This window comes from Equus przewalskii, chromosome 6 (assembly GCF_037783145.1).
Source record: "Equus przewalskii isolate Varuska chromosome 6, EquPr2, whole genome shotgun sequence".
Classification (NCBI taxonomy): domain Eukaryota; kingdom Metazoa; phylum Chordata; class Mammalia; order Perissodactyla; family Equidae; genus Equus; species Equus przewalskii.
In genome coordinates, this window is record NC_091836.1 from 69,229,901 (window position 1) to 69,243,716 (window position 13,816).

A 13,816-nucleotide genomic window follows, 5' to 3' on the forward strand; every position below is an offset into this window, starting at 1 on the left:
GGCCGCGGAGCTTGCCGGGACTTGTAGTAGTTAGAAGCTCCGGCCGCCGGTTGCCGCCTACAAGGGAGCCACCGCGTCGCGGTTACCAAGGAGTGGAGAAGGCTGTGGCAAGCGCCACCGTGGAGCGGCTCCGAGATCCCCGGGAGGCTCGCAGGCGCGCATCCCGCCTAACCGGGACGTCGCCCCCGCGGGCGCCTCGAAGGCGGAAGCGACGCCGGAGGCAGGTGCGACTGGACACTTAGTTTGCGTGAGGGGTTAGCGTCTCTCCCACCCCAGATCTAGAGTTTCCAAAGGGACGGGAAGAGCTCCTCTTTCATCCTTTTCTAGTCCTGCTGCAACGCTTGCCGGTGATTCTCTCCGGTGACTGTCTTCTTAGCTGTTAGTAATGTTTTCTCGTTGCAGAGAACTCGCGTTCACTGAATGCCTACTGTCCGCCTGGCGGTGTCCTCTGTGCATTTACGTCCATTCTCTCCTTTAGTCCCCTAACAGCCCAGTCAGATGAGGAAACTAGGAACTTCCCCAAGGCCAGATAGCATGTGTCAGAACCTACTTTAGAAGCCAGGGGGTTTTTTTTGACATCAAAACCCGTGGTATGTTCCTTCTGCCGCTCTGCTTCTACAGTTTTAGGATATAATAGTATTCTAGATTTTTATTAATTCATTTTTTTCCCCACAAATATTTGTTGAGCACCAACATTGCTTAGAACTCTATAAAGGATACTGGGGAATCAAGACAGACCTGTTCCCTACCCTCGTGGAGCTCCTGCTGTAGTGACCTCGTGTTAGCACATAACAGGATTGTATTATACTATGATCTATTACGTTGCATCACTTTTTTTTTAATCCTCATGAATCCTTCATAAGTGTCCAAATGATTGAACAAACACTTCTTGAATGCTTACTATGTAAGGTCACTGTTCTGTTCACTGGGGATGTACCCCTAAATAACAGGCAAAATACTTGTCTTGGTGAAGCTAACACTCATGTGATAATAATTATCACTGAATAATATGAGATGAGATTTTTTCACCTCTGTGCTTTTCGTTGTTCATGTTTTATAACTTCTCATTTTTCAAGGCCCAGCTCTAATATCATCTGCAATGTGAAGCCTTCCCTGATCCTTACTTCTTTCTTCTTCTCAGGCAGAATGAAGAGCTCCATGGCATTGTGTTCATGGTTCAGTTTAGTTCGGTAAACCCTCATTGAACCTCTTCAATGAGCCAGGACCTGTCTGAGGTGCTGGAGATAGAGATATAGGTAGGACCCAGGCCTGGCTTTGGTGGGGCTCTCAGCCTAGGTTTATGGGTATAAGGAGTAGGGGAAAGACAGGTAAGCAGGCTATTAAAGTACAATGTGGCAGAGTGTCTCTATTAAGAGGTGGATCTGAGATGGTAACACAGAGAAGGGTCAACCTGAGGAGGGGAAATAGAGGAAAGCTGCCTATATGAGCCAAGCAAAGAAGAGGGGCAGAAGTGTGGTAGGCCAAAGGAATGGAACAAGCAATGTATGCAGATGAAAAAAATTGCGTGTGTGTGTGTTTTGAAGCTGAGAGGCTCTACAATTAGATTGAGATTAGCTGCTTCAAGTTCAAGATAGAGACCAGAGGTAGCTGCAGCTAACCAGGCAGGCAGCCTCTAAGTCTGGCACTTGGACTTTCTTCTTTCCACCATACAGATAAAGTTCATACTTTTCTAGGGTTACTTTCTAGATAGTGTAACCTGGGGTTCCTGTGCTCCTCCTCGCCCAGTAGTTGTAAATCCACACCTTCTCACCTAGTGTTCCTCATAGGGAACTGGAATTTCTGTGATTAGTTGTATCCAGGTCTGTATGCCCCCCATCTGCTTGAGTCTGATTCAGCCTTTGTGTTATATGCATAGCAAGTATCTTTTCCCAGATTGTTTCTTGTTTTTCAACTTTGTCTTTGCTCCTTTTACCATCATAAATTTATTTTGTGTAAATGAGCATAGAAACGATCCTTTTCTTTCTGATTTATGATTTTCACATCTTACTTAAGCCCTCTAGTCCTACGTCATTGTCATAAAATTGTTCTCCTGCTCCCCCTTCCCATCCTTGTCTCTGTCTCTATCTCTTTGTCTATTTCTGGGGTCTTTAGTCCTGTGGTATTTTTCTAGGCCCCAGGTGAGACACTTTTTGAAGCAGAAGCATCACAGTAGGATATAATTAATGAGAAAATTCAAGGCTCTGAATAGCAAGCTAAGAAGGAGTGTAATACATATTTTACAGGTGAAGAAACATAAAAAAAAGGAAGTCAAGGGGCCTTTCCCAAGGTCAAAGATCAAGTAAGTACTACGCAGACCAGAAGCAAGTTCCCTATATTCTGTAAGTTATTGGCGCCTTTTCCAACAGTTGTCATCTCTGACGTCTCCCAGCCAGCTATTTACTCATTCATTCATTCACCTATCTAACAGATAGATGTGGTTGGTCACAAGAGAGGCTTCCTAAAAGACAGATTGACTCAATGACTATTGATCTTTCCCCATCCATCCATCTGTCCATTCATCTTCCCCAACACATTTTTTAGTGAATTCTAAGGTCTATGCTAGGTGTAGGATTACATAGGTGAATAAGGTATTATATACCCCACAGCAGGTGGGAAGTGGGTAGTGGAGCAAACAATTTTAATAAAGTGATAGGTACTATACTAGGAGAAGTAGAGGGTGTTGTGGAAGGGGCCTCCAACCATTTTTAGGGTGGTTAGGGATCAGGAAATTCACAGTGCCCTGTGTTGGACCAAAGAAGATATCAATATCATTCATTCATTTCACAGATAGTTATGGAATCTGTTATGTGCCAGGTGCTGTGTTAGTTGCTGGGAATAAAGAGATGAGCACCATAGATGCTGTCTTTCCTCTGGAGGGGCTTAGAGTCTAATTAGGGAGATAAGAAATACGTATAAAAACCCTTGGCCCTGGGAGTACCTTTATATCCCTTCATTTGGCTGACACGTTTGTTGGATGTTTCCTATGAGCATTCCAAGGGTGGAAGAAGAGACAGTGAATTAGACATGTTTCCAGACTTGAAGGTTCATAGACCATTGAAAGAGCCCCCACATGATTGTTAGTAATTTTATGAAGTAGAAGGGGCTCCAGCCATGAAAAAGAAGTAGAGGAAATACTCAAGGATTTAGCCAAAGTAGCAATTATTTCCCTCTGGGAGGTTCAGTGAAAGCTTTGTGGAAGGGGTGGCATCTGGACCAGGTCTAGAAAGAAGCTTTTTTTCTATTCATTTCCTCATTTAATCCTTACAACAATTCTCTGAGGTACAGGTTTTTATCCTCATTTTCTCTGTGAGAAATCCGAGGCACAAAGAAGTAAAATTATTTGCCCAAGATCATTCAGCTTAGTGGTAGAAACTAGACTCAATTTTAAGCCTCCTGTCTCCAAAATTGTTGCCCTTCCTACCACACCATTCTACTTTTCATATTTGTCACTTCCAGGAAACACTCGATCCCAGCTCTTCACTCTCCTCCTTCCTTTTAATGAATCTCTTCCCAGATCCTCCATCTCAGGGTCCCACATGGCCTCCCTTCCCCTGGCAAGGGGCAAACAGGCTCCCAAACTTCTGCTACCCCAAGTTGTTTGAAGCTGTCCCAAAGTAGTTTTGGGAATGGCTAGATGCCTTTAAAGAAAAATCGCAAATCTCTAAGAGCTCAAGGCTTAAGAAATTTAGATCTTGGATTAGAAATTTATTCCTAAAGGAAATGGCATATGACCTGAATCTTAAAGCATGAGATCAACCAGATGAACAAGATGGAGAAGGCTGTTTTAGGTCAAAGGAACACCAAGAACAAAGGCAGGGAAGACTCATTGTGAGTGGTATGTTTTGGGAATAGAAGATGATTCTGTGAGCCTGATGGGCAGGGCTAACTGGAACTGGAAAGGTTAGGACAGAGGACTCCAGGGACTTCAAGACCAGGCTCAAGCATTTGGCTTTCATGCTCAGTGGGAATCCAGCCAGAAGACTGTGGCAATATTTTAGGTGGGAAATGGTGAAAGACAGAGAAAAGTACATTGGAACAGTATTTCTGAGCTGGAATTGTCATGTCTCAGTGACCAGTTAATAGAATCCAATTTCACCTAACGTTATTTTTGTCAGACCTCCTTCTAAAGCACAGCTTGAGTCATGGGTCTCTCCAGCTCAGATATCGTCCGTGGCTCTCAGTTCCCTACAGGGTGGAGCCTGAGCTTCTAGCCTGGCACTGCAGGCCCTTCAGGAGCAGACACTGTCCTTCCTGTCCAGCCATAGTGTCCAAGATTCACAAACACACAGCCCTCTCCTTCCTGGGTCAGGTTGTTTCTTCACTGTGCCACACGTGCCCACCACCATTCCCTCAGCCCTGTGGCCCTTCCTGTTTGGCATGTTTATCCTTCTCTCCCTCAGCAAACTCAATTCATCTTTCAAATCCTATTTATCCAGCTCAAATCTCATTATTCACGCATCATCTTCCCTAAAATGTGAGCCCCCTCTTCCCTGAACTCTGTTAAAGAACCTTTCTAGCAAGCACTTCATATGTACCAGGCATGCCTTTCTAACCTGATCCTCTCATCTGTCTGTTAAGGTAGGTATTATTACCCCCATTTTACAGGTGAGGAAACTGAGGCTCAGAGGAGAAGAGTAACTTTTACAGTCATAGAGCGAGGGAAGACAGAGCCGAGATTCAAACCAGGTCTGCCTGGGCCCAAAGATGATCTTTCCGGTGTCCCACTGAGTTAGGATTGATTGAAATGAAAAACCCAGGGCCTCGTCTCCCTCTTCATCTAAAGGGCCAACCTGTTTCTGAAGCAGGGCAGTGGGCCTCTAGGACCTCAGCGATGGGGTGTGTGTACGATGTGGTGGTCCTGGAGGATCACAGCTGCGTTGGGGTGAGAGAGCAATGCTGTGTCTTCTCACTCTTCTACTTCCTCACTTCCCTTGCTTGGCTCTCAGGAAGATGGCCTCCTCAGGAATCTACAAGCTGGATGATGGGAATCCTTACCTGAACAACTGCTTTCCAGCCAAAAATCTGCTTCGGATGCCAGAGGAAGGTCAGGTGACTTCTCAAATGGGTACCTTTGCCTCACACCCAGCTCCTGCTTTAGAATGTCTCATATCTATTTCTTCCTCTCCAGCCCCTTCACTGCTGTTCCTTGTCCCACCCAATCCCGTCCCTTCCAGTCCATCTTCCCCCAGCAGCCTCAGGGAGCCTTCTAAAGTGCATATCTAACCATAGTGTTCCCTTCGGTTCAGTGACTTCTCACTGCTGGCTCCTTCACCCACTGTTCTATGTTCAGAGTCTAACCTCCCTTTATCCTTTGCTACAATCGCACTCCCTTTTTTTATGCCCAAATCCTTAGTCCTCTCTTTTCATATAGGTTTTTTTAATTTGCCCAGAATGTTCCAGCCCTTGTTCCAGTTATCCAAACTCTTCCCATCCCATAAAGCTCAGCTCTTCTCCTTCCTTCCATAAGTCAGGTCTAGCTACTCCAGCCCTCAGTGTCTGTCCCCTCCTCTCCGTGTTTCTTATTTGATGAGTAATCATATTCTGCCAAGTTCCTAAATAAAATGGCTTAAACTTGAGTCTGCTAAGTAGTTTTTCAAACATTTATCCAGTTAAAAACTCTCCTGGGGCAGGGACTCCTCCTAACACTGAGCAGAGCCCTATAGAGGGAACTTAATTGAGAAGTACGAGTTCACTGGGTTGAATTTGTTGCTTTGAAAGGGTGGAGCAAGGGAGAAGTACCCCTTGTTTACTTTAGATGAAGTGACTTGCTGGTTTCTCTGCATGTGGAATGTTGGAAGAACTTTCTGCAGCCTGTCCTCCCACTTCTCTAGAGTGATTTCGTTTTTCACATAAAGACCTTCTCTGGCCGCCTACCTGTTTAAAACCCTCTTTATGGAGCTCCCAGTATGAACTCATGATTTCACACCCACACCCCCTCATACACACATAGATGGACAGATAGAGACATGGACAGAGCTGTGTGTATCTGCATGTGTTGGTATATGTACCTATATTTCCTAGTCCACTGAAAGCAGTGACACCACAGTCTCGAAGAGCATGCCTGGTGCCTAGATCTTGGTTTCTAAATACCATTCTCCAATAAAAGGAGCCAGGGCTCCTCAGAGAAGAAGTTGTTTCCTAGGCTGGGGCAGGAAAAATACACTTTTTCCTGGTACATTTGAGCCTGGTACATTGTATGGTGCCAGAAACTAAAGAAGTGCTCAGAAAAATGATGAGGGTGTGTCAAAAGGACATAGGAGCCAACTTGAAGGAGCTCCCGATGGCCAAAGCTGGGACAGTCTGAGCCAAAAAGCAAATAAAGGTAGAATTGGGTTGTAAACCATAGAATGAATAAATATCCATGAGCCCATACTGATATAAATAAATGTTTATACATACATCAATACATAAATAAGTTGGGGAGGAGGAACAGCTCTTCCTTACAGTAGAATTCCAGTTAATAAATGTAGAAGGAATGAGGGAAATAGAAAATCACTATTAAAACATAACAATAATAATTTTCACAGGTAAGAAACTTCTTTGGATGCTGTATCAGGGTTCTCCAGAGAAATAGAACCAATAGGATATATATATGTATCTCCTTCTTGTTCTGTTTCCATATACATTTATGTGTATTTGTGTATATATTGTCACACATTGCTTAATGGCAGGGATATATTCTGAGAAATGCGTTGTTAGGTGATGTTGTGTGAACATCATAGAGGGTACTTACACAAACCTAGATGGTATAGCCTGCTACACACCTAGGCTATATGGAACTACTCTTATGGGACCGCTGCCGTACATGCAGTCTGTCATCGACTGAAACATCATTATGTGGCACATGACTGTATATAGACACACACATATATGCATTATGTATTTCAAGAAATTGGCTTATGAAATGGTGGGGGCTGGCAAATATGAAACCTGTAGGGGAGACAGGCTGAAAACTCAGGGAGGAGCTGATGCTACTGTTTTAAGGCAAAATTTTGCTTTTAAGGTCTTTTGACTGATGGGGTGAGGCCCACACACACTATCAAGGATAGTCTACTTTACTTAAAGTCAACTAATTGTAGATGTCAGCCACGTCTACAAAACACCTTCCAAGCAACACCTCGATTCGTGTTTGATTGAATAACTCCTTATCATAGCTTAGTTAAGGTGACAGATACAATTAACCATCAACCGATGCTAGAATTAGTGGGTCAAAGTATGATGAGAAACACAATATATGCATAGTCTCAAGGTATCTTTATTAATTACAAGAGAAAAATAGTAACTTCTTGGTAGAGAAACCAGGCCGACACCACCTTAACTGAGTGACCAAAATTGACATCACCAGTAATAAGACATGCTGACATCGTGTGCCCTCTGATATGATGTGCTGAGAAGAGCACAGCATCACTTCTCTGGTAGTTTTGCCAAAATGCAAAGCCTTAGTCTGATTATTGGAAGCATCACACAAGTTCAAAATGAGGGACTTTTTACAAAATAATTGACTAGTGCTCTTCAAAAGTGTCAGGATCACACAAGAAAAAAGAAAGACTGAAGAATTGTCACAGATTGGGGGAGACTAAGGAGGCATGACAACTAAATAAAATATGAGATCCTGGATTGGTTACTGGAACAGAAAGAGGACACTGATGAGAAAACTGGCAAAATTCAAAGAAGGGCTATAGATTAGTTACTGATATTGTACTAGTGTTAATTGCTTCGTTTCAATCCTTGTATTATGATTATATAAGATGTTAACATTAGGGAAACTGGGTAAAAGCTGTACAGGAACTCTTTACTATTTTTACAACTTTTCTGGAAGTCTCATATTATCTTAAAATGAAAAATTATAGGAAAACAAACCCTCCCATGGATACTCTTCCTGCTAAAAGCTCACCCCATTAAAACCCAAGCTCCTTATTCTGGTCCTCAGTACCTTTTCTGATCTGACTGCTAATCTCCCCAGTCTCATCTCTTCTCCCTCATGTTCATCTCCTGACACACTCTGAGCCTTCCGTCCCGGCCATGTTGGGGGTTTGGGGACCAACTCAGTCTGGAGTCTCCAGAAGTCAGGGGTATTGGGATAGGACAAAAGTCCATGCCCTAGCTGGGGACAGCCATGGGAAATGGAGTGCCTGGATCTTTCTTACCCATGGGTACTCCTTGATCTCTTCCCTCTGCTCAGGCTGCCTGGTTTTTCTATCTCCACCTAGTCAACCTTCACCTTACTGGATTTAGCTCATGTCCTAGCCTGGTAGCTCCCCTCTGGGCTTTCACAGGACCCCTTATATTATTGAGCTCCTTTGAGTCAGAGCCTCTGTCATATTCCTCTCCATAGCCCAACTCACAGCACAAAGTACATGCTCAGAAAAGTTCTGAATGGATGATCATAGGTGGGAGGCTGTGGCTCACGGTTTGTTCAGCCATTCGTTCGGCAACACTCACAGTGTGGTAAGCTCTGTGCAGGCCTTGGGAATAGTGAGATGAATGAATCAGACAAAGTCTGTGCTCTTCCAAAACAGACAATAAACAAGTGAATGAATAATTACAGATTGTATTGAATGCCTTGTAGTAAATAAACTGCTGATGAAGGAGAGAACAGATTCTAGAATGTTGTCATGATTTTTGTTAGGTAGGCTTACTAGTAAACCTCATATTCTTCTTTTTGCTTACATACATTTTCTAGTTCTTTCTACAGTGAACATGTATTGTAGTTTTTAAAAATACTAACTGTCCTATAATTATCTCATCCTGAGCTCTGAATGCAACCTTTCCCCTATAATGATAGAATCCAGAGTAAGGTCTGGGAAGATGGAGACCATTGAGTTGATGTCACACATTGGACTTTCCCCAAGAGGTGACAAATGGGCAGGGGGTTGGGGGGTGGTAGTAAATAGTTGGCACAGGAAAGAGTGATCAGCTCTGCTGAGGGGGGTCAGGGAAGGCTTCACAGAACAGGGAGTGCTTGATCTGAGGTCTTGAAGGAGCAATTAGAGGTTGGAGGCAAAATTGTGGAGGAAGGAATTGGACAAGCTATTCCACCTCTTTGAGTCTTAGCCTTTTCATCTGTGAAATGGGAGCAGTAATATAACTTCACTGGGTTTTTGGGCCAATTAAATGAGATAGGTAGGTGGACATCCCCCCAGCCCCAGCAGCAGCACAGTATCTGGTGCATTTTAGGTAATGAGGAGCTATTTTTGGTTTTAGTGTTATAGATAAACATTCTGTAAGTGCTCTAATTGTGGCTTTGGAGAAGTTTGTTCCTTCTCACTGTTCTGATCTTCTCAACAGGCCGAGGATACTGGTTAATGGCTCGAAAATGTAACCTCAAGAGGAAGCCCAAGGGTGTGGTTGAGGCACCAACAGAAGGTCAGGAAAGCCAGAAGAAGGTTTCTTTTGAGGTTGGAGGGAAGAAAGGGCCTCGACGGGAAAGCCAAGCGGACGTTCCTGGACGTGTGCTGGACCGGGCTTTTCTGGTGAGAGTTAATACATCCTGGAATGGCTGGCAGCATCGCTGGTGATTGTCTTGGTGGAGGGCAAGGACTTGCCCTGCTCTACTCTGGTGCAACTACTCCCAACCCACCCCACACTACTAGAGTGATCTTGGCAAATGATCAGAATGTACAACCAGGATGATGAAGGGACCCAAAGCTTTCTTTACATCCACCTTGTGAGATAGGTATTATCATCCCTATTGTTGCTGTTGTGTGGATGGGAAAACTGAGGTAATTTGCCTTGGCCTAGGTCCCACAGCTAGTAATCAGAACTCTGGTCTACTCAGGATTAGAACTCCTCAGGATTAGAACTCTGGGCTGCTGACTCCAGAGCCTGTGCCTTTACACTATATCAGGTAAAACCTCTTAATTGAGTTGGAGAGGCAAAGGAGTAGGTCAGGGGCAACAGTAAATTGAAAATTCCAAATTTCTGCTCTGCTCTGGTGAGATCTCTCCAGGTTCAAGGGGACTGGGGAGGTCCTACACTCTATAACCTTTGTCCTTTGGGTTTAGTGTCTGGCTGAAGGCCAGGGAAGCCGACCAGATATTACCCAGTGCCTGGGGAAGGCTTTACGGAGAGGACTGGGGTGGCTGTGTTGGAGACCAGCCAGGTAGTTTCACATCTGCTCTGTGCAATGCCTCAGTGGCTTTGCAAAGAAAGACACATTTTGTAAACCAATATTAATGTGCAATCCAGTTCTCTTAGCTCCCTGAGAAGGATTCTCTGGCAGCCTATTTTGTTCCCAGGATCTGCTTATGGTTCCCGAGAGATGGGTTTCTGCACAGATCAGATGTTGAAAGAGAGCTTTGAGGAGGCAGCTGGCTGCATCTCACCACAAGGTGAGTAGTGGAATTTTCTGCAGAGTCCTGTGGAATTTCTTTCATTATTATGTCCACTTCTCACTGGAGGTGACGAGGACTGAAACAACAGTATTGAGGGGGGCAGAAACGCTTCCTGTAATGATCCTCTTTTTCCCTTTGTTTCCAACAACATATACATTCCCACATTAATCAGGATAGCTTGTTACCTCTGCTGCCTCTTTGGATAGCAGAAGCAACAAGGATGTTTTTCCGAGTAGTGGAATACCCTCCCACCATTGGATAGTTCCACTTGATGTTTCACTGGCACCTCATATTGACCCACTGCACCAGTCACCTTACTCCAAGGCCCCAAACATACCTCTTTTCTACTCTTTACTATAGTGTCTCTAGGATGGCACTGTTATCTACCCATTCACCAAGCCAGTAACCTGGGGTTATCCGTGATCCTTGTCTCTCCCTCACCGCCCTACCCCTACTGTTACCAGGCCTGGGCACTTTTATTAAATAGTGGTCAAATCTGTATTGTTCTCCTCATCTCCACTGCCACCACCCTAATCTGGGCCACATCATCTTTTATTGGACTAATTCAGCAACTTCCTAACTAGTTTAAACCAACTAGGAGGCTTTTATTTCACATAAAAAGAAGCCAGAGGCATTATTATTCCAAAGTAGGTTAATTTACTGATTTAATGACATATTCAAAGGCCCAGGTTCCTACTTCTTTCTGCTCTTATCTCCTTGTCAACTTGTCTTCTTGGGCTGATTGCCCGAGATGGCTGCAGCAACTCCAGCATCACATGTAAAGGATAACATTCAGAGGTAGAAAAGGGATTGCCACTGTCTTATATTTATTTTTAAAAGTAAGAAAAAGCTTCCCAGAACTGACCTCCCGCCCCCAGCAGCCAGTGTCTCTTTGGCCAGACCTATATCACGTGTCTCAACAATCATTGGTTAGGGGCACATGACCTCCATAGTTGGATTAGACAAGTCAAGACTTATCCCTTGGAGCTGGGGCTTAAAGGACACATCCACTTGGAGACATGTGAATAACATTGGGGGTCTTTAACAAGGAAGAAGTAGAGAAATGGCTCTAGGGAAGGTAATTAACAATGTCTGGTATATTGGTCTCTCCCCTTGCTCTTCTGTCTCCTCATCCTTTCCAGGTGTATCAGCCCCCTGCCAAAAACCCTCTGACAGCTTTCCATTGACGGCAGGATAAAATCCACACTCCTTTACAGAGCCAGCATGGACCCAAATGATCTAATGACTGCCTCCCATCCTTATCTTGTTGTTTTTCATCCTCTGAAAAGCACCTTGCTTTTTCCTGCTTTAATAGCTTTCACAACTCCTGCCACCCACTTTCATGGGACCAACTCCTACATAGCTCTTAGGTCTCAGCTGAAATGTTATTTCTTCAAGTAAATATTTTGTCACTTCCAGACTGAGGTTAGGACCTCCTGAAATTGTCTCCCATAGCATCTTGAATTTCTCCTTTAAAATATCTATCACATTAGAAATGCTTGCTTGCTACTTGGCTTCCATGCAGTTATAAGTTCTGTGAAAGCATGAAATATTTCTGCTTTTTCTTTGTTGTCCTCCCAATGCTTAGTTCCATACCTAAACATAGTAGATACCATAAATAAAAAAAGGATTAACAGAAAAAAGGAATGAGGTTTGGTTAAACAGAAATAGAAGCTCCAAAGCTGAGATTTCCATGTAACTTTTTAATTATGAGGGGCAACATATGGTAGTCAAAAAATCACAGAATTTAGTGATTATAAATTTGAATTCAAATCACAAATCTATCACTTACTAGCTGTGGGACCTTACACAAGGGACTTTATCTCTCTTAGCTTTGCTTTTCTCATTTAAAAAAGGAGATGCTCATACTTATGTCAAAGGGTTTAGTTAGGATTAGTAGAAAGTTTGTTGATGTATTTAGCATAATACATGGCCCAAAGTAGTGCGTAGTAAATATTTGGTGAATGAATGCATGAATGAATGAATGAATGAATGTGTGAACAAGCAAACAGATTATCACAAATGTATGAGATTGGTAAAGCCCCAGAAATACAGATTTTTTTAAGAGCCAGGTAGAGGAAGTGGGGCCCAGAAAAGACAGAGAAGGAGCAGAGAGGAAGGAATCCGCCCAAGATCCCTGGAAAGTCACTGTTCCTCTCCCCGTCTTACAGATGGGAAACTGAGAGGTGGAAGGGCTGAGATGGCAGCTCTGTTCTTAGCAACTCCAAAGCCCATGCTCTTGCCACTGTATCAGGCCGCCGTCCTCCACAGGGAGTCATTTGTTGTCTTGGCCAATTGTATACTTTGTTGGGGCCTTGAGAGCTGACTCTCTGCACTGTGTTCCAGCTGAAGCACCACTGTGTGAGGAAGCCGTCAGACCTGTGCAACATTAACGTGAGTGGCCTGAAGCTCTCCAAGGTAAGGCCAGCCAGCATAGATGTAGTTGGGGTGAGCCAGACCTGAGGTAGCTCCTGGATGTTTGTCCATTGTACTTCCACAGTCCCTGGGGACTGAGAATCTGGTCACAAGGGAGGGACAGGGTCAGACAAGAACTCACTGGGTAGAAACAACTTTCAGACACAGTCTTTTGCTGTGAATTTGGTATTGCCATTGTCCCGTGTGAGGTGAATTAAAGGAAATAGCCTTATGGAAGTGGGTTTGACTTTGCCATTGAATTTTATTGGGGCATGATTCATTGTGTGATGCTGAGTTCCCATCCAAAAGCCTACAGGAGAAATTTCTTTGCTCAGCTTTCAGTGCCAGGAGTGCTAATGGTTCTCTCGAGATGCTAGTTTGTTCTTAACTTAGAGACACTGTGACTCATGTAATGAGTCATGTTTCTTTCTTTGCATTGGCTAGTAGGTAGCTCGGAGCCAAATTTGTGGCCCATGATTACCCAATGTATGTACAGGGTATTATGGCATATATTTTTGGTTTGTAAGCCTTCCATGGCATATGAAGAGAGATTGCTTGTGTTACACTGTACAGCACTTAAAATGAATTAACTGTAGCTACATGTATCAACATAAGTAAATCTCAAAAGATCTATGTGTATCAACACAAGTAAACAGAGCATAGTGTTCTCAGAAACATAGCGTTGAGTGAAAAAGGTGGGTTGCAGAATGATATCTACAGTGTGACTGCATTTAATGTAAAGTTTTAAAACATGTAAATAGAAATACTGTATATGCTTTATGGACACACAAGTATGAAATATAAGTATAAACCCGTATAGGAGTGAATACTCACCAATTCAGGATAGCTGTAACCTGTGGGCAAGAGGGAGAAGAATGCAACGGGGGAGGGATATGTGTTGGGGGGTAGTCAACACTCTGTAATGTTTTATTTCTTTAAGGAAATTTGAAGCAAGGACAGCAAAATATTCAGATTTATTAAAGCCGGGTAGTGGTTCCATGGGTCTTCAGAGTGTCATTCCCTGTACTTTTCTGTACATTTGAACTATTTCTCATAAAATAAAAGAA

The 13,816-nt window shown here is 43.6% G+C and overlaps 1 protein-coding gene across 15 annotated transcripts in view; it reads left to right on the top strand.

Moving 5' to 3' along the window:
* The first annotated feature begins 10 nt into the window (after positions 1 to 10).
* Positions 11 to 13,816, top strand: part of XRRA1 (X-ray radiation resistance associated 1) — a 58,497-nt gene continuing 44,691 nt past the window's right edge. For 7 of the 15 annotated variants that reach the window (XM_070624151.1, XM_070624153.1, XM_008526135.2 and 4 more), the window contains exons 1-5: positions 93 to 224; positions 2,244 to 2,299; positions 4,947 to 5,044; positions 9,289 to 9,473; positions 12,681 to 12,752. In XM_070624151.1, coding sequence (XP_070480252.1) covers positions 4,951 to 5,044; positions 9,289 to 9,473; positions 12,681 to 12,752 — 351 coding nt within the window. In that variant the 5' untranslated portion in view covers positions 93 to 224; positions 2,244 to 2,299; positions 4,947 to 4,950. Of the gene's footprint in view, positions 225 to 2,243; positions 2,300 to 4,946; positions 5,050 to 9,288; positions 9,474 to 12,680; positions 12,753 to 13,816 lie in introns of those variants that run through there. The other 8 variants (XM_070624158.1, XM_070624155.1, XM_070624156.1 and 5 more) reach the window with 4 other exon arrangements.